The 24,984-nt window shown below is 49.7% G+C and overlaps 2 protein-coding genes across 2 annotated transcripts in view; one reads left to right on the forward strand and one right to left on the reverse strand.

Annotated features, from left to right (window-relative positions):
• Positions 1-8,945, forward strand: part of USP7 (ubiquitin specific peptidase 7) — a 56,624-nt gene extending 47,679 nt beyond the window's left edge. The window contains exons 18-31 of the mRNA XM_081255527.1: positions 128-233; positions 1,015-1,107; positions 1,197-1,264; positions 1,592-1,692; positions 2,547-2,700; positions 3,543-3,610; positions 4,096-4,204; positions 4,299-4,376; positions 5,096-5,196; positions 5,973-6,072; positions 7,489-7,608; positions 7,760-7,831; positions 7,959-8,049; positions 8,362-8,945. Coding sequence (XP_081111653.1) covers positions 128-233; positions 1,015-1,107; positions 1,197-1,264; positions 1,592-1,692; positions 2,547-2,700; positions 3,543-3,610; positions 4,096-4,204; positions 4,299-4,376; positions 5,096-5,196; positions 5,973-6,072; positions 7,489-7,608; positions 7,760-7,831; positions 7,959-8,049; positions 8,362-8,468 — 1,368 coding nt within the window. The 3' untranslated portion in view covers positions 8,469-8,945. The remainder of the gene's footprint in view (positions 1-127; positions 234-1,014; positions 1,108-1,196; positions 1,265-1,591; positions 1,693-2,546; positions 2,701-3,542; positions 3,611-4,095; positions 4,205-4,298; positions 4,377-5,095; positions 5,197-5,972; positions 6,073-7,488; positions 7,609-7,759; positions 7,832-7,958; positions 8,050-8,361) is intronic.
• Positions 1-24,984, reverse strand: part of LOC308628585 (barrier-to-autointegration factor-like) — a 144,109-nt gene that overhangs the window by 62,879 nt on the left and 56,246 nt on the right. The window lies entirely within an intron of this gene.

Consider the following 24,984-nt stretch of genomic DNA (forward strand, 5'->3'; position numbering starts at 1 on the left):
GTGCCCTGCGGTCTTCCCCTCGGTCCAGTTGCATAGAGTTGGATCTTGTCTTCGGTACTTGAATATAGTTTTTCACTCTCACTTAGCCATTAAAATCTTCTAAGCCCAGCATCTCTTTTGGGAATAGATGATTGAACTCAGTGATAATGAAAACCCTTGGACAATATTCCTGGAAACAGTTGATCCGGAGCTGGCTGCTAGTGGAGCAACGTTACCCAAGTTTGATAAAGATCGTGAGTGCCTCCCCCAGCCCAGCACCTCCAGAGAGTGGAGTTTTATTCCCAGAGTGTCGTTCTAAACACACAGGGTTAAGTGTTCTTCCCTTGCAAAGAAATCTTGTTAATCCCCAAAATGCTCGCGAAACATCCACCGTGTTCAAGGCTTTTTGATGAAGTCAAATCAGACCGACTGTGGGTTGTAGCGTCCTGGCAGGTGAGAAGGTGGCAGCCGCGTGGAGTCCAGCACGTTCCACATTTTGCTCATCACGCTGGTCTTGTATATACTTGACAGATGGTGTAGAGCAGGGGTTGCTGTCAAGGGCCAGATAGTGAATATTTCATGCTTTGTGGGCCATACCGCCCCTGTCTGCTATTGTAGCTACTAAGCGGCTACAGAGATTAGGTAAAAGAACTGTCTTCCAGCGCAACTTTATTTACAAAACAGGTGGGTCCAAGATTGCTTATTTGTATTACTTCAAGTGGTCACATCTCCGGCAAAGACTCAGACACAACCTTTAACAGATACTTCCATGGTAAAACACTCTGCTAGCAAGTACCAGCTCTTAAAACTAGGTTTCCTAAATTCTGTGCACTCATTCTCATCTTTCCTGCTTCAAATGCAGTGTTTCCCATGGGTTTGAGGTTTGAAATGATGCCTCAGACCTAGGATCAGCCTCTTAACAAACTTCATTGCACACAGTAACTTTTAGGTGCCCTAAGTTGTCATTTCAGTTGCTATTCGTTAACATTGCACGGACCAGAAGATCCTAACAAAGCCTGTTTATTAACCTTGTAGATGATGTGATGTTATTTTTGAAGATGTACGATCCCAAAACACGGAGCTTGAATTACTGTGGGCATATCTACACACCAATATCCTGTAAAATACGTAAGTCTGGCAGCACTCACCTTCTGAGTTGATTTTGCTGAAGTCTCGGTGCGTCACAGCTTCGAATTCTTCATTTTTCTTGAACCTAGGTGACTTGCTGCCAGTTATGTGTGACAGAGCAGGATTTATCCGAGATACTAGTCTTATCCTCTATGAGGTTTGGATCCTTATTTTTCTGTAATCAGCACGTGGTTAGTGGTTTGGGGAGGACTTCTGCATGTTTTGCTAGCCCTGCATTTGTTGTGTCAAGACCACAGCTAAATGGGGCCTCGGGTGATCTTGAGTCAGGATCCTCTCTGTACATTTCTGATGTTTCCCTCTTTAGGGTCAGTGATTATTATATCCTTATTACTAGTATTTCCTACTATTTATTCAGAATTGTAGGGCTGATGGAATTGGGTATAGAGAAAATACATACAGTGGGTGGCCATATTAAACACTGGACAGACGTTGCGTTGTAACCGTGTCCTTTCTTTTACTGTAGGAAGTTAAACCGAATTTAACAGAGAGAATTCAGGACTATGACGTGTCTCTTGATAAAGCCCTCGATGAGCTAATGGATGGTGACATTATAGTGTTTCAGAAGTACGTACTTTTTGAAGTTATCTCTTTGTACTAAAATCAGAAGTCCTAGAACCAGGAAATGATTCTCTAGACCCTGAGTCACGTTTTGTTTGACGTTGACAGCAGCTGGCCTTCTCTGGGCTTTGGAATTAGGGGTGGCGGCAAGCATTTTCCTCATTGAATGCTTTTATTTCCCAAAAATGTCTACAGCGAGCATGACAGCTTTTAGCAGGAGGGCAGAGGTCTTTAGGGAAGAGCAAGATTGTTTTCTTTCCTTGAAAACATGAAATTCTTAGAATGCACCTCCTTGGGTAATCACTGTAATCTGTCTGCATGGAAGCCAGCAGGTGTGCAGTCTGAAGGCAGCCTGATGATGCACTCGGCCTTTTCCTTGCTCTTGAAGCCATCTTGCCAGGGCAGGGCAGCCCTGAACACTGCAGGGCCTGGTGGCCAAGAGCAGGGGTGGCAGACCTCTCGTTTAAGGGCCAGGCAGTAAACATTTTAGGTTTAGCGACGACCCGGTCCTGCAGCCTTCGCAGGAAAGTGATAACCTGCCAAGTCCCAGTCGGGGAGTAGACTCAGCAGGGCCAGCAGGGTGGGCCCCGCAGTGCATCCTGAGTCCTTTCCCTTGTCTGCGGAACGAGAGGGCACTATTCTGTTTCAGGAGCAAGATCGGGAACGGAAAGCAGCCAGCCCTGTGCGTGGCTCAGCGCACACCTTCTGTCCACGATCGCCTTTGCCTGGTAGCCGGGCAGGCTCCCAGCATCGGGAAATGCTAGCCTGAGTTAGATCCACACTGCTCAGCATCACTGTTACTTGGGCGATGATGCCCGAACCCTGGTCTGGACTTTGATTGTCTGTGTGTTTCCCCGCAGGGATGACCCCGAAAATGATAACAGTGAATTACCCACTGCAAAGGAATATTTCAGAGATCTCTACCACCGTGTCGATGTGATTTTCTGTGATAAAACAATCCCCAATGATCCTGGATTTGTGGTTACATTATCAAATAGGATGAATTATTTTCAGGTATTTGATAAAATGCCCTTTTCCCTTCAGATTCCACACCAGAAAGACCAAGTTCTTTTTTTAAAAAGCTTGCGGATGAGGCTGTGTAATGGATTTGGTTCTGGAGGAGGGGTTGCAGTCCACCGAGGAAGTTCTTGATGCAAATGGGTTGGTGTTGATGCTGCCAGGGGATCGGAAGCTCTTTTCCCCTCACTCCACTACCCCCACCCACTGCCGTGTCTTCTTGCCCTTCGAAGTCCTCTTGACCCCTGGCATAAGTTGGTTTCAGAGATCATAGTTTTGTTTTGTTTTTTTTTTCCGGTACACGGGCCTCTCACTGCTGTGGCCTCTCCCATCGCGGGGCACAGGCTCCAGACACGCAGGCTCAGCGGCCATGGCTCGCGGGCCCAGCCGCTCCGTGGCATGCGGGATCCTCCCTGACCGGGGCACGAACCCGTGTCCCCTGCATCGGCAGGCGGACTCTCAACCACTGTGCCACCAGGGAAGCCCGAGATCATAGTTTTAACAGCAACTTTGCTTCAGTTATAACATGCCAAGTGTGAACCATTAAAAAAAAAAAAACAGTCTTCAGGAAGTAAATCTACAGACAGACTTCCCCAGTGAAAGTGAAAAACACTTTAAAAGGTTTTCTTCCTCAGATACGCTGCTCCTGTGGTGATATACTGAGGAATATAGTTTATTCCTGTTAGATGGTAACTTTCCGGGGCATTTAAATTCAGGCTGCTTATAACAGGTTTCTTTAAGAGCACTAAGCAAATAATCAGTGATAAAGTGTATCAGCTAGTTTCAGTTTGTTCACCGGATGTGAACCTTGCTCTCTGACTCTGGCCCTCCCTCCCCAGGTGGCAAAGACAGTTGCTCAGAGGCTCAACACCGACCCGATGCTGCTCCAGTTCTTCAAGTCTCAAGGGTGAGCCACACTCACAGATGCCCAGTGTTTGGACTTGACTGCATGTGTTCCATAGTTCATCCACACATCTCCGAACTAATGTAATAAGTAGCCGGCCACCTCACCTGACATGCCATTTCTTGCTTAGTTTCAGATATAGAATTGTCACCACTCACATCTTGACCACGCTACTCCAAGATGTCAAAATAATTGGCAGCCTCATCTAAAGCCAGGCTTACTTTAGAGACCTCATCCACACACCTCCCTCCCATGTGTGTCCGGCTGGGCCTGGCCCGGCCCGGCCTGGCTTCTGTGTGCCATGTCACCCTTGCAGAGAGTGTTCAGGTGTGACAGACGCAGGGACTTAGGACCTGGGGACAGGAGTAGTCAGAGTCCAAATTTCAAGTCTAGGTGTCAGGCCAGAGGTTTGCTTTTATGCTCACTCACGGATATTTGTTTTAGGCAAATAAACAAGTCTTTTATTTATATGCTGTTTTCTTGTGTAGTTATAGGGATGGCCCAGGTAATCCTCTTAGACATAATTATGAAGGTACTTTAAGAGATCTTCTACAGTTCTTCAAGCCTAGACAACCTAAGAAACTTTACTATCAGCAGGTATGAGTCCAAATTAATGTAACCGTGGGTAATAAGGAGAAGGCTCGGGTTTCTGTGGAAGCATATCTAAAATGAGTCTCTCTTTTCTTAATAGCTTAAGATGAAAATCACAGACTTTGAGAACAGGCGAAGTTTTAAGTGTATATGGTTAAACAGCCAATTTAGGGAAGAGGTGAGTTTTTTCTATGGTATGAGTGTTTATTTTTATTGCATCTTGTATATTGTATCTCTCCCCAGACCCTGAAAACTAAAACCACCAAAGAAAGCTCCCTAAGCGGTAGCGTGTGTTAGCGGCTCGGCTCGAGAGTTTGAGAACCCCGGTGGGGGGAGGAGCTCTGTCCACCCGGCCCCCGCCGCCACCTCTGAGGCTTCAGGCAGAATGACAGTGTCAGGGAGACCCTTTCCGACTGATTGGGACCTTGCTGCTTGGCCTTGGAGCCGGCGGCAGCTCCGCTGGGCCCTTTGCAGACGACACAGACTCGCATTAAGTGGCTCTTCTGGAAAGTCTGTACCTACTCAGACACCCAAGGCGTTCACCTTTCTAGCTCTACTGGTATTGAGAGGAAATCTGGGACATGTGCCATCCATGCTGTCACCCGTGTGCAGCTGTCAGGCTGAAATGACACAGTCCACCCTGGTCCTTGTCCTCTGTCTCACCATGCTGAGAATTGGACAGCCTCTTAGTGACCTTTCGGGGGGAGAAATTCCTGAGAAGCTGTCCTGTGAATGGCGAGCTTTTTGCCTCAAAATGGCATTTCCTTAGACTCCCCGTGGTGTGGGGCGGCTGCCAGGCTTGGGCAGGTGGTCTGAGTGATGGTCGGTGGGGAGGGGCCTGAGCAGGCCCTGCGTGTGTCCTGTTTCCTGTCTAGCCTTTATCTTGTTGTTTCTTAGGAAATAACACTATATCCAGACAAGCACGGGTGTGTCCGGGACCTGTTAGAGGAATGTAAAAAGGCTGTGGAACTCGGCGAGAAGGCATCAGGGAAACTTAGGCGAGTATTTCCCAAATCCTGAAGGTGGAGGCAGGGGCAGCCCTGTGCTTGCGCAGTGCCCCCCGCCCCCCTGCCCCCCCCCCCCGCAGTAGTTGCCATGCTCATCTTTCAGCGCATACTTTGCAACACTTTATATAAATACTTCACATTTAATCCTTTTTTTTTTGCCCGTCTTCCCTCCCTGTGTCTCCGGATATTAATTAGCAGTAGTGCAAAAGGGAGATTCAGGTAGAAAAGCCAAGCAGAGGAAGAGTGAATCAAGCAGACTGATCAGCTGAAGCTGGAAAACGTGGGCCTTGATTGTGTCTGAGAAATCTGGTCACTTCTCATCTGTTTACGCCAGTGTTCAAGCCGCAGAAAGAAGCCCCAGATTTGATGTTCAGTTTTTATTTCAGAGAGTCAGGTGCTAATCTTATCACCTTGTCTTACAGTCAGCTCGTAGGATGGAACAGCCTTTGGGGCTACTTGGTTCCCAGAATGTTTTCTTTACAAAATTAATAAAAGAATGAGGCCTTTGTTATCTAAAGAGTGAGAAACATTTCCCAAGCCCTGCCCAGTTTGGAACCACAGCAAGAAAGGTTTACACACTCTCCGAGGGGGTCCCCGGCCAGTGTTCTATCTGCTCCCCAAGGATACCTGCTTTTGACATTTCAAATCTTCATTAAGAAGACAAGCGAATCTTCATAGCTTTGTAACAAAATGACTGACGAATAGTTTTCTAGGAAGTTTTTTTTACGTGAATGTATATAGTTCACGTTCTTCCTTGTTTTGCACAGGCTGCTAGAAATCGTAAGCTACAAAATTATTGGTGTGCATCAAGAAGACGAACTCCTAGAATGTTTATCTCCTGCAACAAGTCGAACGTTTCGAATAGAGGTGAGCGTCCCTCTGACTGCACCAGAGAGGAGGTCTCCTGAGCCCTCCGGCAGGTGGGGCGGCCACCCGCAGCTTATTCAGGCAGCACGGCAGCTCCTGGCGGTGGCTATCGTTTTGTTTGTGTGCCGGTAGATGAAGTGGCCCCTGAGGTTAATTTAATTCTGCCAGATTTTGAAAAATTGAATGTTTTATTGTGATAAAATAGACCTAACCTGAAATGTCCTGTTCAGTAGTGTGAGCACATTCATGTTGTTGGACAGTCCTCAACGCCACCCATCTGCTCCGCTGAGACTCTCGCCCCAGCTTCCGGCAGCCACCCTACTCTCTACTGCTCCAGATATCTCACTTATTTGTCCTTAGAAATTAATTTTAAGTATGGATCATCAAGCACATCTAGTCGGAAACTGGGTCCCTGTTGAAACTGCTGAGATTTCCACAGTAACTGGAACAACTCATTATCTGGTCTCTGAAAACCCAGAGTTTTGGGACTCCCCTGGTGGTCCAGTGGCTAAGGGTGCGCCTTCCCAATGCAGGGGGCCCGGGTTCGATCCCTGGTCAGGAAACTAGATCGCACATGCCGCAACTAAGGATCCCACGTGATGCAACAAAAACCTAATGTAGCCAAATAAATAAATAAATTTTTTAAAAAGTTTTCTTTTTTAAAATATTTATTTATTTATTTTTGGCCGCGTTGGGTCTTGTTGCGGTGTGTGGGCTTCTCATCGCGGTGGCTTTTCTTGTTGTGGAGCACGGGCTCTGGGCGCGCAGGCTCAGTAGTTGTGGCTCATGGGCTCTAGAGTGCAGGCTCAGTAGTTGTGGCTCACAGGCTTGGTTGCTCCACAGCATGTGGGATCTTCCTGGACCAGGGATAGAACCCATGTCCCCTGCCTGCATGGGCAGGTGGCTTCTTTTTTTTTTTTTTAATATATAAATTTATTTATTTATTTATTTTGGCTACGTTGGGTCTTTGTTGCGTGCAGGCTTTCTCTGGTTGCAGCGAGTGGGGGCTACTCTTCATTGCGGTGCGCGGGCTTCTCATTGCGGTGGCTTCTCTTGTTGCAGAGCATGGGCTCTAGGCGCGCAGGCTTCAGTAGTTGTGGCACGCGGGCTTAGTTGCTCTGTGGCATGTGGGATCTTCCCGGGCCAGGGCTCTAACCGGTGTCCCCTGCATTGGCAGGTGGATTCTTTAACCACTGTGCCACCAGGGAAATCCCCAGAGTTTTCTTTTAAACTTAGGTATTTCTCCTGGCTCTAAACTCTAATTACTCTAAGAAGCCCTAAACATGACATTTTGGCAAAAATCTGACCTAGCTTCCCTTGTTGGAGGAGCGAGTCAGAATTAAGAATTAAAATGTGGCGCTGTGTTTGCATTAACCGAATTTCTCAACCCCTTGTGTTAAAAATGTGTGTCCCCAGGAAATACCTTTGGACCAGGTAGACATAGATAAGGAAAATGAGATGCTGATCACAGTGGCACATTTCCACAAAGAGGTGTTTGGGACGTTCGGGATCCCGTTCTTGCTGAGGATACACCAGGTGAGGCGTCCTGCTCAGAGACGGAGTGTCTCGGGTCGGGACCTGGGCCCTCGCGCTCTGGGTTAGTGTTGCTCAGTTGGGCTCCTTCCCCGAGGCGGCGGCACAGGAGGGCATGAGCTGTGTGAGCACGTGCGCCCTTTGTCGTTCGCAGGGCGAGCATTTCAGAGAGGTGATGAAGCGGATTCAGAGTCTGCTAGATATCCAGGAAAAGGAGTTTGAAAAGGTACGCGCTTCTTGGATACTTGAGAGTAATTTGTTGGGCGGGGTGCTAAAGTCTTGACTTCTTTTGCCAGAGGTGTGAGTTTTGCTAGTACTTGGCATTAAGGGCATTTTCGATTTTTGTCTCTCAGTTTAAATTTGCCATTGTGATGATGGGCCGACACCAGTACATAAATGAAGATGAGTATGAAGTAAACTTGAAAGACTTTGAACCTCAGCCTGGTAAGAGCCCTCCCACAGTGAAGAAGCAAGTAGTAAGTGGCCGGGAGGCCGGCAGCCCTGGGTTCGAGTGGCGGCCCTTGTATTTCTCCAGCTGGGAGATTCGGCCTTGTTTTCCTCATCTGTAGAACAGGGAGGAACAGCAGCCTGTAACTGATGAACTTGGCAGGCATCACACAATGGCCGAAAAAACTAAGGTCCTAGGGGAGACAGTGCCGCCCTTGGGAGCCCCGAGACCTCGGTTGGGGGTGCGGGTGAGCTCGCGCCGGGGGCCCAAGCCTGGCTCTGGTCTCAGTTGCTTTCTCTCCCCACCAGGTAACATGTCTCATCCTCGGCCTTGGCTAGGGCTCGACCACTTCAACAAAGCCCCAAAGAGGAGTCGTTACACATACCTGGAAAAGGCCATTAAAATCCATAACTGACTTCCTCCCCTGGCGGGCGGGCGAGGCGGACCGCGGTGGGTGTGCCCTTTAACAACAGCCAAGAACTCTGGTGCGCGAGCACTGTCCCAAGTCTTCAGCAAGAGGATTTGCTGCTGGTGTTAATTTTATTTTGTTGAGGCTGTTCAGTTTGGCTTCTCTGTATCTATTGATTGCCCATTTTGAGCAAAATGAAGGTGTTTTTATAAAGCTTGGATGCCAATGAGAGTTATTTTATGGTAACCACGATGCAAGGCGCTGTCAGCGTGTCGGGGAACAGCCGGCGGGCGCGGCGCGGTGCGGCGCTGGACAGGCTCGGCTGTCCCCGCCCCGGGGCCTGGCCGCCAGCCCCACAGCTAGTAAGTCTTCTGTTTAGGCTCGTCTGACGTCTTTCCCTCAATTATACTTTCAATGACCTTTTGTGCATCTGTAAAGGCGAAACAGAAACTCACAACCTAATAAATAGCGCTCTTTCCTTCACTCGTGTATTGTCGCCCCTTCCTCGGTCTCCCCAGCTGCCTGGGTCTTTTTAATAAACTCGTCTCCCTTCCGTCAGCCACCGCTGTCCTGCAGCCCGTTTGCAGAGTGGATGCACTGAATACAGGCCTGACAGACACTTCGGGGGTCTTTTTATTAAATTGAAAACGCTGTTCAATACAATTAAGGTGTACTATGCTGCCTCTCGGCAAACCTAACGATCTCAAGAGTTCATTCGAGCAGGTGAAAAAATTATAAATAGACTTGTCTCCTTAAAACGGAACAGGCGGAACCAAGAAAGGAGGGCCTTTTAGCAACGAGGGCATGCCCACTGGTGTTAGGAAGCTGTTGACTTTGTATAAAAAAGCTAAATAAAAAAGAAAAAAAAAAGGAAAATTGAAATTGTATATTTAATGAATGAACATGTACAATTTACCACTGGGAGGAGGTGGCATTTTGTCGGGTGAATCTAAGTGACTTTCACTGATGTTGATATTCATTGTGTGTAGTTTTCTTTCAGTCCGGCCTTTTCCTTTGGAGCTGACGCCAGCTGCGTGTCTAGTTTTGAGTGCAGTAAAATAGAATCAGCAGATCACACTTATTTTTCATCCTTTTCCAGTATTTTTTGTTTGTTTCTGTAGCAGCAGTGTACACCAACTCTTCCTGTATATTGCCTTTTTGCTGGAAAATGTTGTATGTTGAATAAAATTTTCTATAAAAATTATAACTCAGTGAGTGACGTGGAAGTTGAGGGAGGTTTCCGCTCTTCCTGCAAATAGGCCTGGGGAACCTTTTCCTTTATAACGAGGTTTTCGGGGGGTTTTTTGTTTTTGCCTCTGATTCATCCCGTCTAAGCTTCAGAAATAAAAAGTTTTTCCGGGTAGGAACCAAGTACAGTAAGATGACCGGAAATACTGAAATGGTGGAAGGCGTGGCCCAGGGGAGGTGGCCTTGCATCCCGTGCCTGGCGCACTGTGTCCCTGGGCTGCTCTCCACCTGGCGGGTACTTCCTGCCCAGGCGCCCACGGTGACCATAGTGCCACCCGCCCCACCCTCCTGCGGAAAGTCATTCTCCAGGTGCTCGACTTCGAACGTTAAAGTATTGATTTCTTTTAGGTTTTGGTTTTGGCTGAGGGTTGATTATAGTCTTATGTCACGGAAACTTACTGTCGAGTTATTAAATGGCTTTCCCCAAAGGCCTTTTCATAACGTGGACGGTCAGCAGGCAGCGCGTGCGATTTACTCTTCCATTCCCTCCCGCTTACGGCCTTGAGTCCGAGTTCATAAAGCTGATGGGGGTGGGTGGGAGCCGTGCAACCTGAAGAGGACTGCCTTTCACACGGCTCGCTCTGGACCCTGAGACTGCTGCGTCTTCTCCTCAGGCCCCCAGGACCACAGGGTAACGTTGAAGAGGGGCTTGAGTTCGTCATGACTGTACCAGCAGCAGCAAGCTGGGAGAAAGGGTCTCATTTTAGAAAGTAAAAGAGCAAACTGTGTTTGCAAACATACATCTCAAATGTCAAGATGAAACCGTAGATCCCCCGTTTTGGGGTGGGTGATGCTGTGGCATTTTTGCCACTCTTGGCCTTTTTGTTCTGACCGCTCACTGCCCGATAGAATGTCCGCCGTTGGGGTGGAGGGTGCTCCGTCGGCCCTGCCCAGCGAGTGAGCGGCGAGCCCCAGGTGTCCGCTGAGCACCTGAAACGAGGCTAAAGTAGCAGAGAGAGTGAGTTTTCACTGATTTAATTTTAAATTGCCACACATGGCTCAGGCATTCCAACCACATTTCCCTCGCTTTGTGTGTCTTTACAGCGATCAGCTCCCTCGAGCTGTCGAGTTAATACATGGTATATAAAATGCTCACTCTGTGAGGCCTGGAACCCGGGCCTCCGGCGGCCTTGGAGGGGGCGGGCTGAGCAGGGTGGCGTCTGCAAGTTCAGACACAAGGTCGCAGCTCGTCGCAGCTTTAAGGGGCCACTGACCCACCCGAGGGGCAGGCACCGTTGTCGATGGATAGATCCAGGGATGGGCATTCACAGCACCATCCTGCCCAGTACGATGGATGTTCTGAGTTCGTCATAAGACGTTGGGAGAGAGAACCCAGTCTCAGCGCCCCTGAAGCCTAATCCTGCCCCCTTCCCACGGGTACAGAGGAGGCGCCCTCGTCCATTCAGACCCAGTGCCGCAGAGGGTCAGGGCTGCTGCTGGGGGGCTGGTTCGTTTCACCCTGTCACGGGCGGGCAGGTGGTAGAGGGTGACAGTCCGGCCAGGCCCCTGTGTGCCCTCCTGGTCTTGTGACGCCTCCTCGCCTCTGGCTGCCCTGCCCAGCCTTGCTCCAGGCTGGAAACAGCGGGAAGTGTCCCCAGCGCCCTGCCTGCAGCCGTATCACACCCCGCAGTCCACTCCTGTGCTGGGAGGGGGCGCGGCGGAGCTGTTCTGTGTCTCAGCTCAGGCGGGCGGGCGGTGGTCCTGTAGTGGCTGTCGCCGATGAGCACACCGCATGCGGCCAGCAGTGAGGCGTCTGGTCCACCCCGAGTGACCAGGACAGGGATTCTGAGTTAATCCGTCAGGCTGGGCTCTCGGGGCCCCTGCTGAGTGCAGAGCTGGCTTTGAGACCCACATTCACTGCCCCCTCTTTCCAGGTATCCGAGCCGGCCTCCCTGCTGGAAGGAGGGGCCCCTCACTTTGAGATGAGAGCTGTGGGAGAGGGGGACAGGGTGGCCGCCTTCCCGGAGCCCTGGGCCCTCCTGGCCAGCCCCAGAAGTTGGTGCAGACAGAGCAGAAGCGTGGGGAAGCCTCAGGGAGAGAATGGGGCTGCGACCCCACGCGCCCCAGCCTGAGTCTACAGTGAGGTCTCAGGACCCAGAACCAAGGCCTCAGACGTCAAGGCTACGAAATGGGAACGGTGGTTTAGGTCAAGTTGTACAAGGCAGTGAAGGAGGAGGCCCTGGGATGATGGGAACTGGACGGGCCAGGCCAAGGGGACAGCCCAACATCTGCCGAGCCAGGGACCTGTGCAGCTGGACCGTTGCAGTTTTCAAGAGAAGCCAAAAATCGGGATTTTTTTTTAAACGTTGGCAAGTGTCTCTCCTGACACTGGGCAGTCTAAGAGTGGCCTGGGGTGGCTTTGTGGGCTCGCGGAGGGCTGCTGGGGAGCTGGGCCAGACCTCGTGGACGGCGCATGGGCCACAGTGACCAAAGCAGGCCCGGTAGAGGAGGGCCCAAGACACCACCCACACAGCCAGCACTGCGTTTGCCATGGCACTGAATGTGCCTGCCTGTGGACCTCTCTGGGAATCCGGGTCAAACGCGGCAAGTAGCCTGGCAGGCGCAGAATCAGACTCCAGGCTGGAGCTCTGCAGGCGTGTCTGGGTCCTGTTCTGGTTCTGGCAGGGCCAGCCAGGCCCCATGACCGTCACCTGCCTGGCCTGGGTGCCTCTGCAGGGCTGTGGTCCTCCAAACTGCAGATTGGCCAAGTCCCAGGTCAAGACCTTGTCCTCTGGGGAGTGGTGGCCAGTGGGCCCGCCTGGCCTCCCTTTCCATCAGTACACTTGGGACCTAGATGGGTGGCCACCTGCCTTGTCGACACGGGTCCACTTGGAGCCCCATTCTGATTTATTACAAATGAGAAGTCGGTTCCCAGGATGCCTAGTTTATGTCAGACGCTTCATCTTCTAACCCTAAAAATCTTAAGGTGGGTCCCTGTTTGGATGTGGAAACCAAGGCTTCCCGTACTGCAGCTAGTGCCACCCCTCGGGGGTCAGTGCTCCCCTCGGTTCTCTGGGGCATCTCTGGGGATGGGGGCAGGGTGGAGGGGCAGCTGCTGGCATCTTCTGGGGGCTGACATCCAGATCCGGAGAAATCTGTCCCCAGACTGGTCCTTTCCCCTGGCTGGTGGGACACGCCCTGCCAGTGCCATCGCAGCAGCAGGTCTGACCACCTGAAGGCTGCCGGGCAGGCCGACCCTAGTTTCCGGCTGCCCATCCAGTTACTGGACGCAGACCAGCCATCTCTCAGGCCTCGGCTTCCGTACTGCCCTCCCGGGTGGTGCTAGGCAAAACAGAGAAGCAGCTGCCACGTTTAAGTCAATAAAATGTAGGTCAGTGCCATACTCTTTCTCCTCTGCCTCTTAATTCTCCCGCTTCTCTGCCCCTTCTCTAGGAAATTCCTTTTCATTGAAAAGATGAGGGAATAATATTTGTTATATTTTGCAAAGTTAAAAAAATTCCTTTGGGGAATTCCTTGGCGGTCCAGTGGTTAGGACTCCAGGCTCTGACTGCTGAGGGCCCAGGTTCAATCCCTGGTCGAGGAAGTAAAATCCCATAAGCTGCGGCACGGCTGAAGGAAAAAAAAATTTTTTTTAAAGATAAAGACTCGGGGAAATGCCCCATGATAAAAATTACTAAAAAAAAAAAATCCCTTCATGTGCCCTTTAGCTCATCCTGTGCCCAGCCTCATCCCCGGGCAGACCACATGGTACCCAGGAGGGATCCTGCTCATAAGCCAACTTGGGGCCCTTTTTTTTTTTTTTTTTTTTTTTTTTTTGCGGTACGGGGGCCTCTCACTGTTGTGGCCTCTCCCGTTGCGGAGCACAGGCTCCGGACGCACAGGCTCAGTGGCCATGGCTCACGGGCCCTGCCGCTCCACGGCACGTGGGATCTTCCCAGACCGGGGCACGAACCCGTGTCCCCTGCATCGGCAGGCGGACTCTCAACCACTGCGCCACCAGGGAAGCCCCATGGGGCCCTTTTTTTTTTTAACATCTTTGTTGGAGTGTAATTGCTTTACAATGGTGTGTTAGTTTCTGCTGTATAACAAAGTGAATCAGCTATATGTATACATATATCCCCATATCTCCTCCCTCTTGTGTCTCCCTCCCGCCCTCCCTAACCCACCCCTCTAGGGGGATACAAAAGCATCGAGCTGATCTCCCTGTGCTATGCGGCTGCTTCCCACTAGCTATCTCTTTTACATTTGGCAGTGTATATATGTCCATGCCACTCTCTCACTTTGTCCCAGCTTACCCTTCCCCCTCGCCGTGTCCTCAAGTCCATTCTCTACGTCTGCATCTCTATTCCTGTCCTGCAACTTGGGGCCTTTTAAATCCTAAAAATCCTTTTAAGTCCTAAAAATCTTGTTAAGATGAGTCCCTGTTTGGATGTGGAAACCGAGGCTTCCCCTCCGGCAGCTAGTGCCAAAATTCCTGCATTTGCCAAATTCCTGCATAGCGGCCTTTGCTGTACAGAAAAGCTACTGTGCTGTAGCCATGAAGGAATTTTAAGGATTAAACCTCTTGTTGGGAATTGGGCACAGAGATTTGAGAAGGTTTGCTCCCCCATCCCAGCTCCCATAAACTCACCTGTCCCCGCCAGGCCCTGGGGGCACCAGGGCCTGGGGAAAGTGACAGAGACCCTGGAGTGAGCGATGGGGCTGGAAGGAATAGGTGGAGAGAGAAGGGGGCAGGCAGGGCCTTCCAGAAGAGGCCAGAGGAAGAGTCTGGACACATGGGTGAATGGGTGAACAGGCCACTCTTGGTTGTGGGTGGCTAGAGCACAGAACGGGAGGGAAGCAGGAGCCACAAATGGCCTCAAAGGGACCCCATGTTAAAAGTCTGGTCCCGAGGATGATGAGTATTAGGCAGGTGTCACAGCTGAAGGTACTAATTCCTCCCCGTGATCATTGAGCTTACTCTGTGACAGCCACTGGACACAGGTGAGGACCAGAAGGAACGGTTAAGACCTGGGGCTGGGAGACCCACTGGGGGCTGTTGCCTCCTTCAAGAAAGAGCGGGGTGGGATAACGGGGTGGCGGGGGGTAGAAGTCATTGTAGTGCAGAAAGGACAGGACCCAAGGCTTGTGCAGAGGGACTGGAGGGCTCTGGGGTAAGAGGAGGTGACGCAGGGAGGTGGCAGTGCTTTTTTTGGCCGCACCGTGCGGCATGCAGGACCTTATTTCCCCAACCAGGGGTTGAACCCGTGCCTCCCGGCAGTCGAAGCTCAGAGTCTGAACCACTGGACCACCAGGGAAGTCCCGAGAACAGGGCTTCATTCCATAGACATTTGCAGAGTGCCTACTGTGTACCAGCCCCCTCTACCAATGACTGCATGTGGGAGAGAAGGGCTCCTGGCCGTGGGCAGTGTGGGAGTCACACAGCTATGAGGGCAGGGAGGAGGGCTTCCCAGAGGAGGTGCTGTTTGGGCAGAGTCTCAGCGAGTGATCATGACAGGGTCGAGTGTGAGACGGGTGGCAGGAACACTCACCTGGGTAAGCATACATCGGGGTAATTGCTCCAGGTCCTGGAGGTGGAGAAGAGTAAGGAGGAGGAGGCCCTTTGAGGGAAAAGAAGGAAAAACACCCTCAGATCTGAAGAGTGACTATGTGCCAGGCGCTCAGCTGAAAACCTGGCTGGTGTGAGGGGGGCACCCATTTTACAGAAGAGAAAGCTGAGGCTTGGAGGGATGCATCGAGTTGCCAGTGGTAGTTTACCTAGTAGATGGAGGAGCTCAGATCTGAACCCAGCCATTTCTGACTCCACAGCACCCTCGTTGTACTGGGCTGTAAGCTCTTCCTGGAGGCTTGAGGGTGCAGAAATACCATCGGACCCCATAGTCTCTCTCTGTCTTTTCTTTTCCCGTTTTTTAATATCAAGCCTTTATTATGTGCCAAACTCACTGGTAAACACTTGACATGACTCACTCCATTTACTCTTGTCAAGACACCAACAACAGGACTTCCCTGGTGGCGCAGTGGATAAGACTCTGTGCTCCCAATGCAGGGGGCGTGGGTTCAATCCCTGGTCAGGGAACTAGATCCCCCGTGCATGCTGCAATTAAGACCTGGCACAACCAAATAAACAAATAAATATTTTAAAAACACAAAAAAACATCAGCGAGGTACCTATGTGGCATTATTCCAATTTTGCAGATGTGGAGGCTAGGCTCAGAGAGGTTAAGTAACTTGCCTGAGGTCACCCAGCAAAGAAGCATCAGAGTCAAGAATGGAACTTAATTATGGCTGCCTCCTGAGCACATGCTACTAAATGATGTGCCCCTTGCCCGATCCCTTGCATCGTTGGGATGGCTCCAAAAAGGGGCAGCATTCCATCTGCTCCTTCCAAGAAGAACTGTTTGGGCCCCAGGCCCGCCTCCATTCTTCCCAGCCTTGTCTCCCTCCTGACCCACAAGGGGCCTGTCACAGTGTGTGGATGCCCAGCTCTGCCCCTCGCCTCGCAGGAGTCAGCCCTCGGCTGGCCCTTGGGGCCTTGGGAAGCATCCCCGCCCAAGCCCTGGAATTAGGTGTAAGGCAGTTTGGACAAGGAATTCTGGGATCCTAGATACCCAGAGGGTGGTGTGGGGAAGGGGAGGATGGGAGCTCCAGAATCTTAACCGCTCACTGTGTGGGTGATGGATAGGGACACTGTGTGGTTGTTTTTGTTTTTGTTTTTTTTTTAATTTATTTTTGGCTGCGTTGGGTCTTTGTTGCTGCGTGTGGGCTTTCTCTAGTTGCAGCGGGCGGGGGCTACTCTTTGGTGCAGTGTGCGGGCTTTTCATTGTGCTGGCTTCTCTTGTTGCGGAGCACGGGCTCTAGGCATGCGGGCTTCAGTAGTTGTAGCGTGCAGGCTCAGTAGTTGTGGCTCACGGGCTCTAGAGTGCAGGCTCAGTAGTTGTGGTGCACGGGCTTAGTTGCTCCTCAGCATGTGGTATCTTCCTGGCCCAGGGCTCGAACCCGTGTGCCCTGCATTGGCAGGCGGATTCTTAACCACTGCGCCACCAGGGAAGCCCCCCTGTGTGTTTTTATTGGGAACTGCTCAGGCGCTTTGATGGGGACTTGACTGTCCCAGGAAAGGAGCCTCGTGGCTTGAGGGAGGCACCTGGGCTTTCTCCACCCCATGCCTCCTCCCAGAGTAGGGGCGACCAGAGACAAGGAAGCCCCTCTCCACTTCTCTCGACTCAGTCTAGTCTCTGTGGGACAGGAGGTGGTTTCATACCCATCCGGTCCCCAGCAGCTCTGCCTGGGGCTGGGTTTTGTACCCATTTTACAGGTGCAGAAACTGAAGGTCAGAAATCAAGTACCTGGCCCAGGACTTCCGGCTGGGAAGTCCTTCTGAGCTCAGACTGAGTTAGCAACTGCCTGGCCCTATGTCCATCATAACTTTTTATCCTCTAAACCATTTTCCAGATGAGAAAAGAGATTTGGTGACTTAACCTGAGGCCACAGCAGCATGGCCAGAACCCCCCACCTCTCCCAGGGTATTCTAGGTTGTCTCTGGCCCCTGGGTGGGCTGGGGGCGGAGGGGCAGGTCATACCTGCTATGGGGGCATCATTAGTCTTGTGACATTTTAAGAGAGGGCACAGGCTGTGGAGGCCCCACATTGTCCCCATCCAGTCTTGTGGTCCCCGGGTTGGCGGGGGCAGCGGGACTTGGGGGGTGAGGCAGGGAGTCAGCCCCAGTTCATCAAGGGAACCCGTAGTCTCCCGGCCCTTCCCGAGGACCCCACAGTCAGCCTGTCACCTGAACGAGGGGACCCTCACCCTGGTGGTGGTTCCCTCTTGGGACCCAGGAGGTCCTCTGTTCCAGCAACGGTGTCGGGGCAGCGTTGGGTTCCAAGCTCTGAGCAGCCAAGCTCTGGTCTCGGGAGGCTCCCATCACGTGGCCTGGTTGTCCACGGGTGACAGGAGTGCAGGTCGCCCCCAGCGCCTCTTGCTGGCCCTGGCTCAGGTGGAACAGCCATTGTGATGTGTGTCCTTACAGTGGCCAGAGGGTGGGCTTCGTCCCCATTCTCTGCAGGAGGGGGCGCGGTCTCCTCGGGCCCACCTTGAGGAATCTTTGAAGATCAGATCACCCCCTCCGGCCGGCCAAGCCGAAACCGGGCTGGGGTCAGAGGGCAGGTTGGGAGCCTTAAAAATATGAATCCGGTTAGAGCTAGCGATTCTGTTGTGAGGAATTCATCCTGGGGGTGTTGTCCCTATGGACACAAGAGATGTAGCTGTGAGGACATTCACATCTTCTTTAGAAATGCAGATAGGTGTATGTACACAGGCACGCACATGTGTATATATACAGTAAGTCCCCTACATACGAACCTTCAAGTTTCGAACTTTCAAAGAGGTGAATGTGCGTGCCAGCCCCTGTACACCAGCTGTTGTACTGTACTACTGTACTTTTCAAGGTACTGTACTGTAAGATAAAAAATGTTTTCTTTAATTTCTGTTTGTTTTTTATGTACATATTATTTGTGTGAAAAGTATTATAAACCTATTACAGTACAGTACTATATAGCCGATTGTGTTAGTTAGGTACCTAGGCTAACTTCGTTGGACTTACGAACAAACTGGACTTACAAACACGCTCTCACAATGGAACTCATTCGTATGTAGGGACTTAACTGTATATGTATACACACGTATATACACAGAGATACATGTACATACATACACATGTATATGAGTACCTGCACACAGGTGTGTGGATAAACACACAGGCGTGCACGTGTGAATGCACACATGAACATGCACACGCATATACACACATGTGCGAGTTTATGTGTTGCCTCACAAGTCCAGCTGCCTCTCCTGCTTGTTTAGCTGTGAGTTTGGGCAAAGCCCTAAGTCTTTCTAACCCTCCATCCCCTGGCTTCCCTACCTGTAAAATGGGGATACGATAGCTGCCTTATAGGGTTGTCATGGGATCAAATGCCATAACCCAGGTAGTCGGTTCGGCCCAGGGAGTAAAGCCAGCATTTTTATTGTGAAATGATCGGTGGCCTGAAACAGCCAGAAGAGATGGTCCTGACTGTAGAGGGCAGCCTCCGCGCTGGGGCTGGCTCCGTGCTACACCTGGGGTCACAGCCAGGAAGGGCAAAGCCAGGGTTTGTGCGAACAGAGGCACGAAGTGAGGTCTGTGCGCTTAACCTGTATACTCCATGGCTTCTCTTTACGCCTCCATCCTGGGGAACATCCAAGATAGTCCAAGATAGCCCTGCTCCTATCAGATTGGCAGAAACCAAAAGTTATGGCGAGTCTGGGCGGGAACTGGCTTTCCTATACAAGCACTAGAAGGGGGATTTGGTGATACCTAGCAGAGTTACAGATGGGGGACCCTTGGACCTTGCCATACTATTTCTAGAAATCCATCCTAAAGGTAGACTAGCAAAAATATCAGGTGAGGTAAGCACAAGGCTATTCAAGGCAGCAACAAAAAACTAGAAATAACCCAAATGTCCATCCATATAGTGACTCTGCAGCTGCCAAAAATAAAGAGAGGAAAGAAGGGGAAAAAGAGAAAAAAGAGGAAAATCTCCATATATTACTATGGAACAGTCTCTTTTGGGATATGTTGTCCAATAACAAACAAGAAGATATGTGTGTATATGTACATATAGTACTAGTTTTTGGGGGGTTTTTTTGGCCTTGCCGTGTGGCTTGTGAGATCCCCGACCAGGGATCGAACCCAGGCCCCTGCAGTGGGCGTGAGGAGTCCTAACCACTGGACCGCCAGGGAAGTCCCGATATAGCCCTACTTTTAACATCAGGAAACAGGGAGGGAGATAAATAATTTCCAAGAAGAAATAAAAGAAGGATTATTTAGGAACTAAAACGGTTAATGTTGAGAGTGGAAGCAGGTCCTCTCTAAATATACCTTGTTTATAGGTTTGACTTTGGAACCATGTCATTATTTTTACTAACTAAAAAGGAAGTACATCAAAAAGAAAAAAGCAACACCAAAAAACGGAAAGCAACCGAAAACTAACAAATGTGATCATGTATCAAGAATTCTTACCCAACACAAGGCACAGAGCACAAGCTATAAAAGAAAAACTTGAAAGACTACTTCATCAAAGCACCTGCTTCTTAACAGATACCATCTATAGATACAATAAAAAGGCAAGCTACAGACTGGAAGAAGATATTTAAAGTCCAAAGGACAGGTATACAGAATATAAAAGAACTCCTTCAATTCAATAATTTTTTTAAAAAAACCTCACAATCTTAAAAGTGGGCAAAAGACCTGAACAGACACTTCACAAAAGAAAATATAGAAATGGCCAACATACATATGAAAAGATGCTCAGCATCCCTATTCATCTAGGAAACACAAATTAAAAATCATAGTTACCGTTGGTTAAATGTTATTTTATTTCTTATTTTTATTTTTTTCTTCCCGAAACATAATTTTATTTAATTGAAAAAATATCAGTGTGCAAATTGGACATTTTGGGTACATAAAGTCAAGTGCTAATTAAGTAAATGAGTGACGAATCATAATATCAACACTAGTCATTAAATAAAATTGCATTTAAATTAGATTTACCAGATAGTTTCAGGACAAAAAATATAATAAGCCAACTTTAAAGAAAGCTTCCAATAATTTTATTCTTTTTTTTCCCTCAAATTTTATTTTAAAAACTCACAAATGTTCAGAAACTTGGACATAGGATGAAGACCATCTGTACAGTCCTCACTGAGATCCGACCACACTTTTTTTCTCTCTCTCTCTTTTTGCTAAACAATTTTAAAGTCATATACGTTATGATATTTTATCCTTTATTTCTATATGCATCACCTAAATGGACATTTTACTATATAACCACAATACTGTTATCACACCTAAGAAATCTCACAATAATTCCATAATGCCATCTAATATATGACGTCAATTTCCCCCATTTTTTACAAAAATGTCTCATATGATTTTCCTCCAATTTAAAATTCAACCAAGGTTCATGCATTGCTTTTGGTTATATCTCTTTAGATTCTTTTTTTTTTTTTATTAGAGTATGGTTGCTTTACAATGTTGTGTTAGCCTCTACTGCACAACAAAATGGATCAGCCGTACACATACAGGTATCCCCTCCCTTTTGGACTTCCCTCCCATTTAGGTCACCACAGTGTATTACGTAGAGTTCCCTGAGATATACGGTATGTTCCCATCAGTTGTCTATTTTATACATAGTATCAATAATCTATATGTGTCAATACCAGTCTCCCAATTCCTCCCACCCCACCCATTTCCCCCTTGGTATCCATACATTTGTTCTCTACGTCTGTGTCTCTATTTCCGCTTTTCATATAAGATCATCTATACACCATTTTTCTAGATTCCACATATATGCTTTATTATACAGTATTTGTTTTTTTCTTTCTGACTTACTTCACTCTGTATGACACTCTAGGTCCATTCACGTCTCTACAAATGACCCAATTTCATTCCTTTTTATGGCTGAGTAATATTCCATTGTATGTATGTACACATCTTCTTTATCCATTCCTCTGCTAATGTCCATTTAGGTTGCTTCCCTGTCCTGGGTATTGTAAACAGTGCTGCAATGAACACTGGGGTGCATGTGCTTTTTTGAATTATGGTTTTCTCTGTTCTATTTTTATTTATAAATATGTTGGTGGGCAGTGGAGTCTATTTATTTATTTATTTATTTATTTAATTTATTTACTTATTTATTTTTGGCCATGTGGCATGCAGAATCTTATTTCCCCAACCAGGGATCAAACCCATGCCCCCTTCAGTGGAAGCATGGAGTCTTAACCACTGAATCACCAGGGAAGTCCCTCCACTGGTTAAATTTTAAAAAACAGACAAGTGTTGACATGCATACAGAACAACTAGGACCTTCTACATTGCTGGTGTGAGTGTAAAATTGTTCATCATTTTGGAAAACTGGCAGTTTCTCCTAAAGGCAAACATCCACCCACCTGGAACCAGCAACTCCACTCCCAGGTTTTTACCCAGGAGAAATAAAAGCATATGTTCAGAAAAAGACCTGTATGAGAAAATTCATAGTAGCTTGAGTCATAATAGCCAAAATCTAGAAACCACCCAAATATTTGTCAGCAGGTGGGTGGATCATCATATTGTGTACATTATTTATACCAAGGAATTCTGCACAGCGATGAAAAGAATGGACAATTGGTGTACTCAGCCATATGAACACGTCTCAAAAAATGATTCTGAGCCAAAGAAGCCTGACTGTACATCTCCTATAAGCCTAGTTATTTGAAGTTCTGAAACAGGTCAAGCTGTGAGATGTGGTAAAAGTAGAGGTGCCACCTGCGAAGGCAGAGAATCTGGGCATGAAGGCAGGTGTGCATGGCATCCAAGGGCCACTTACATCAGAGACGTGTTAGATTTGTGAATTGTTACAACCGTTTTTCAGCTGATGGAAAAGAAGCATATTGAGGAAGGCCTTTCCTGATTCCCACAGAGATCTTGTCTTCCTGAAAAGAAAAGATGCCTCTTCTGAGGTCAGGGCCTCGCTCCAGCACCACCTCCCCCTTCACGGACCCTCTGACCTCCTGTCTCTGCAGCTCTTTTACCAATTCCAGGGGGTCCACACCTGAGAGTCTTGAAACAGCCAGCTTGGCGTTCCTGCTAGTCCTTTTTGCCTCCACATGATGACGTGTCGCCTCACCCCCTCTTCTCACTCTGTTCCCTGTGCCCCGTCTCCTTTGGACAGTGTCTACATCCCTATGTGCATTGCTGTCTGAGGTTTGATGCCTGCTTCCTGTCCTGCTGCATCCCCCAGCCCGCTATAGAGGAGGTGCTCCACTAATATAGATTGACTGCATGAATGAATGAATGAATGAATGAATGAGCTGCGTGACTCACCCATCACAGCCCACCCCATTTGGCTTAAAATCCTCCCGATTTCACACCCCAGGACTAGGGGGCTTTGTATAGACTTGAGGTTATACATCTTGGGATAAGGTTGGCGACTGCCTCCTTCTCCGGGGATTTTTGAGGACGTTGGTCCCCTTAACGCAGGGTTTGGACCCCGGCTGGCGCATCTGAACTGGGACACTCTGAGGGGGAATGAAGGAGGGAGATGGGCAATGCTCGCAGGCTCCGACCATCCCGGCCATTGCCACCAGGGGGCAGCACCAGGCTGCGCGAGTCCGTCGCACTTCCTCCAGGCTCTGCTGAACGGACAGGTTCCCATCTAGCGCAAGGGGGACCGGGGAGCAGGGCCGCCCCTGCCATAGTCCCTTTAGGGCTGGCCTGGTGCCCTCACACCGCCCTGGGGCTGAGGACTCCTGTCCCCCTTGTCCTCCTCAGGCCAGGCTGCAAGGAGTGAGGAGGCCTGAGAGAGAGGGCTTGAGGCCAGCCCAAGGGCACGCCTCCCTGTTAGACCCCAGCCCCTCCGCACCCAGATGCGGGACCCCATGGGAGAGCCATGAGGCCTGGCTGGGCTCCTCCTGGGCCTCTTCCATGAGGATCAGCTCTCTGCGAGGCTCAGGGCTCCTGGAGGACTGCTTTGTTGTTATTTTTTGTTTGTTTTTATTTTTGGCTGTGTTGGGTCTTCGTTTCTGTGCGAGGGCTTCCTCTAGCTGCGGCAAGCGCGGGCCACTCTTCATCACGGTGAGCGGGCCTCTCACTATCGCAGTCTCTCTTGTTGCGGAGCACAGGCTCCAGACGCGCAGGCTCAGTAACTGTGGCTCATGGGCCCAGTTGCTCCGCGGCATATGGGATCTTCCCAGACCAGGGCTCGAACCCATGTCCCCTGCATTGGCAGGCAGATTCCCAACCACTGCGCCACCAGGGAAGCCCTACTTGTTTGTTTGTAACCTTTGCATCCCCTAAATAAGGCCTGGCATGGAGGAGGAAGAAGGTGGTTAAAAGCATGGGCTCTGTCACTCCCAGCTGTCCTCCTCTGTAAAATGGGTATAACAACAACAATAGCAGTGATAATAATAATAATAAAACTTCCTGCTAAGGGTGTTAGGAAAATTCAAGAAGACAGTTTTACTTGCTGGCTGATCCTTCACACATGCCTACTTTCTGTTCTTTCCATCCTGCCCCCCTTCCCCCCACCCACCCCCGGCCTTGCAGCTCCTGCCGCCTGGAGGGCTCTTTCCTGAGATATCCCATGTCTCATCGTCAAACTCAGCTCATATGCTACTTCCTCATGGAGGGCTGCCATGGACCCCCGGCCAAGAGGAACCAGCCACCCTCTACCAGGCCACCTGGTTCATTGGTTTTTTTAAATTAATTAATTAATTAATTATTTTACTTTTGCGGTATGCGGGCCTCTCACTGTTGTGGCCTCTCCCGTTGTGGAGCACAGGCTCCGGACACACAGGCTCGGCGGCCATGGCTCACGGGCCCAGCCGCTCCGCGGCATGTGGGATCTTCCCGGACCGGGGTACAAACACGTGTCCCCTGCATCGGCAGGCGGACTCTCAACCACTGCGCCACCAGGGAAGCCCTATTTATTATTTTTTGGTGCGGCATGCGGGATCTTAATTCTCTGACCAGGGATCGAACCCGTGCCCCCTGCACTGGGAGCGCAGAGTCTTAACCACTGGACCGCCAATTTTGCCAGCACTTACCTCTGCCTGGAATTGTCCGGTTCCTGTTTAGTTTACTCGTCAGTGTCTGTTGTCCCTAAAACTTCAGCTCTGTGAGGGCGGGAACCTCAGTGATTTTGTTCACAGCTGTCTCCCCAGTACCCAGCACAGTGTCCGGGACATAGTAGATGCTCAATAAAGATTTGTTGTATGAATGATGAATGAAAGAAATCGTGTGAAGCACATGGAAAGCTTGCAGTTAGGGACTTCCCTAATTGCAAGTGGTTGCGCAGTGGTTAAGAATCTGCCTGCCAATGCAGGGGACACGGGTTCAAGCCCTGGTCCGGGAAGATATCACATGGCACGGAGCAACTAAGCCCGTACGCCACAGCTATTGAGCCTGCACTCTAGAGCTCGTGAGCCACAACTACTGAAGACTGTGCGCCTAGAGCCCATGCTCTGCAGCAAGAGAAGCCACCGCAATGAGAAGCCCACGCACCACAACGAAGAGTAGCCCTCGCTTGCCGCAACTAGAGAAAGCCTGTGCAGCGACAAAGAGGCAACACAGCCAAAAATAAATAAATAAATAATAAATAAATTTATTTTTTAAAAAAGAAACCTTGCAATCAATAATGACCATAATAAATTAAATTAGCAGAGTCCCCAAAAGCCAAGGCAGGGGGGCAGGCCATCCTGGGAATGGAGTGAGCCTGGAGTTCTGGCAGCTGGGAGTCCTGGAGGA

Source organism: Mesoplodon bidens (assembly GCF_964165515.1).
Source record: "Mesoplodon bidens genome assembly, chromosome: 15".
In the NCBI taxonomy this organism is placed as follows: Eukaryota; Metazoa; Chordata; class Mammalia; order Artiodactyla; family Ziphiidae; genus Mesoplodon; species Mesoplodon bidens.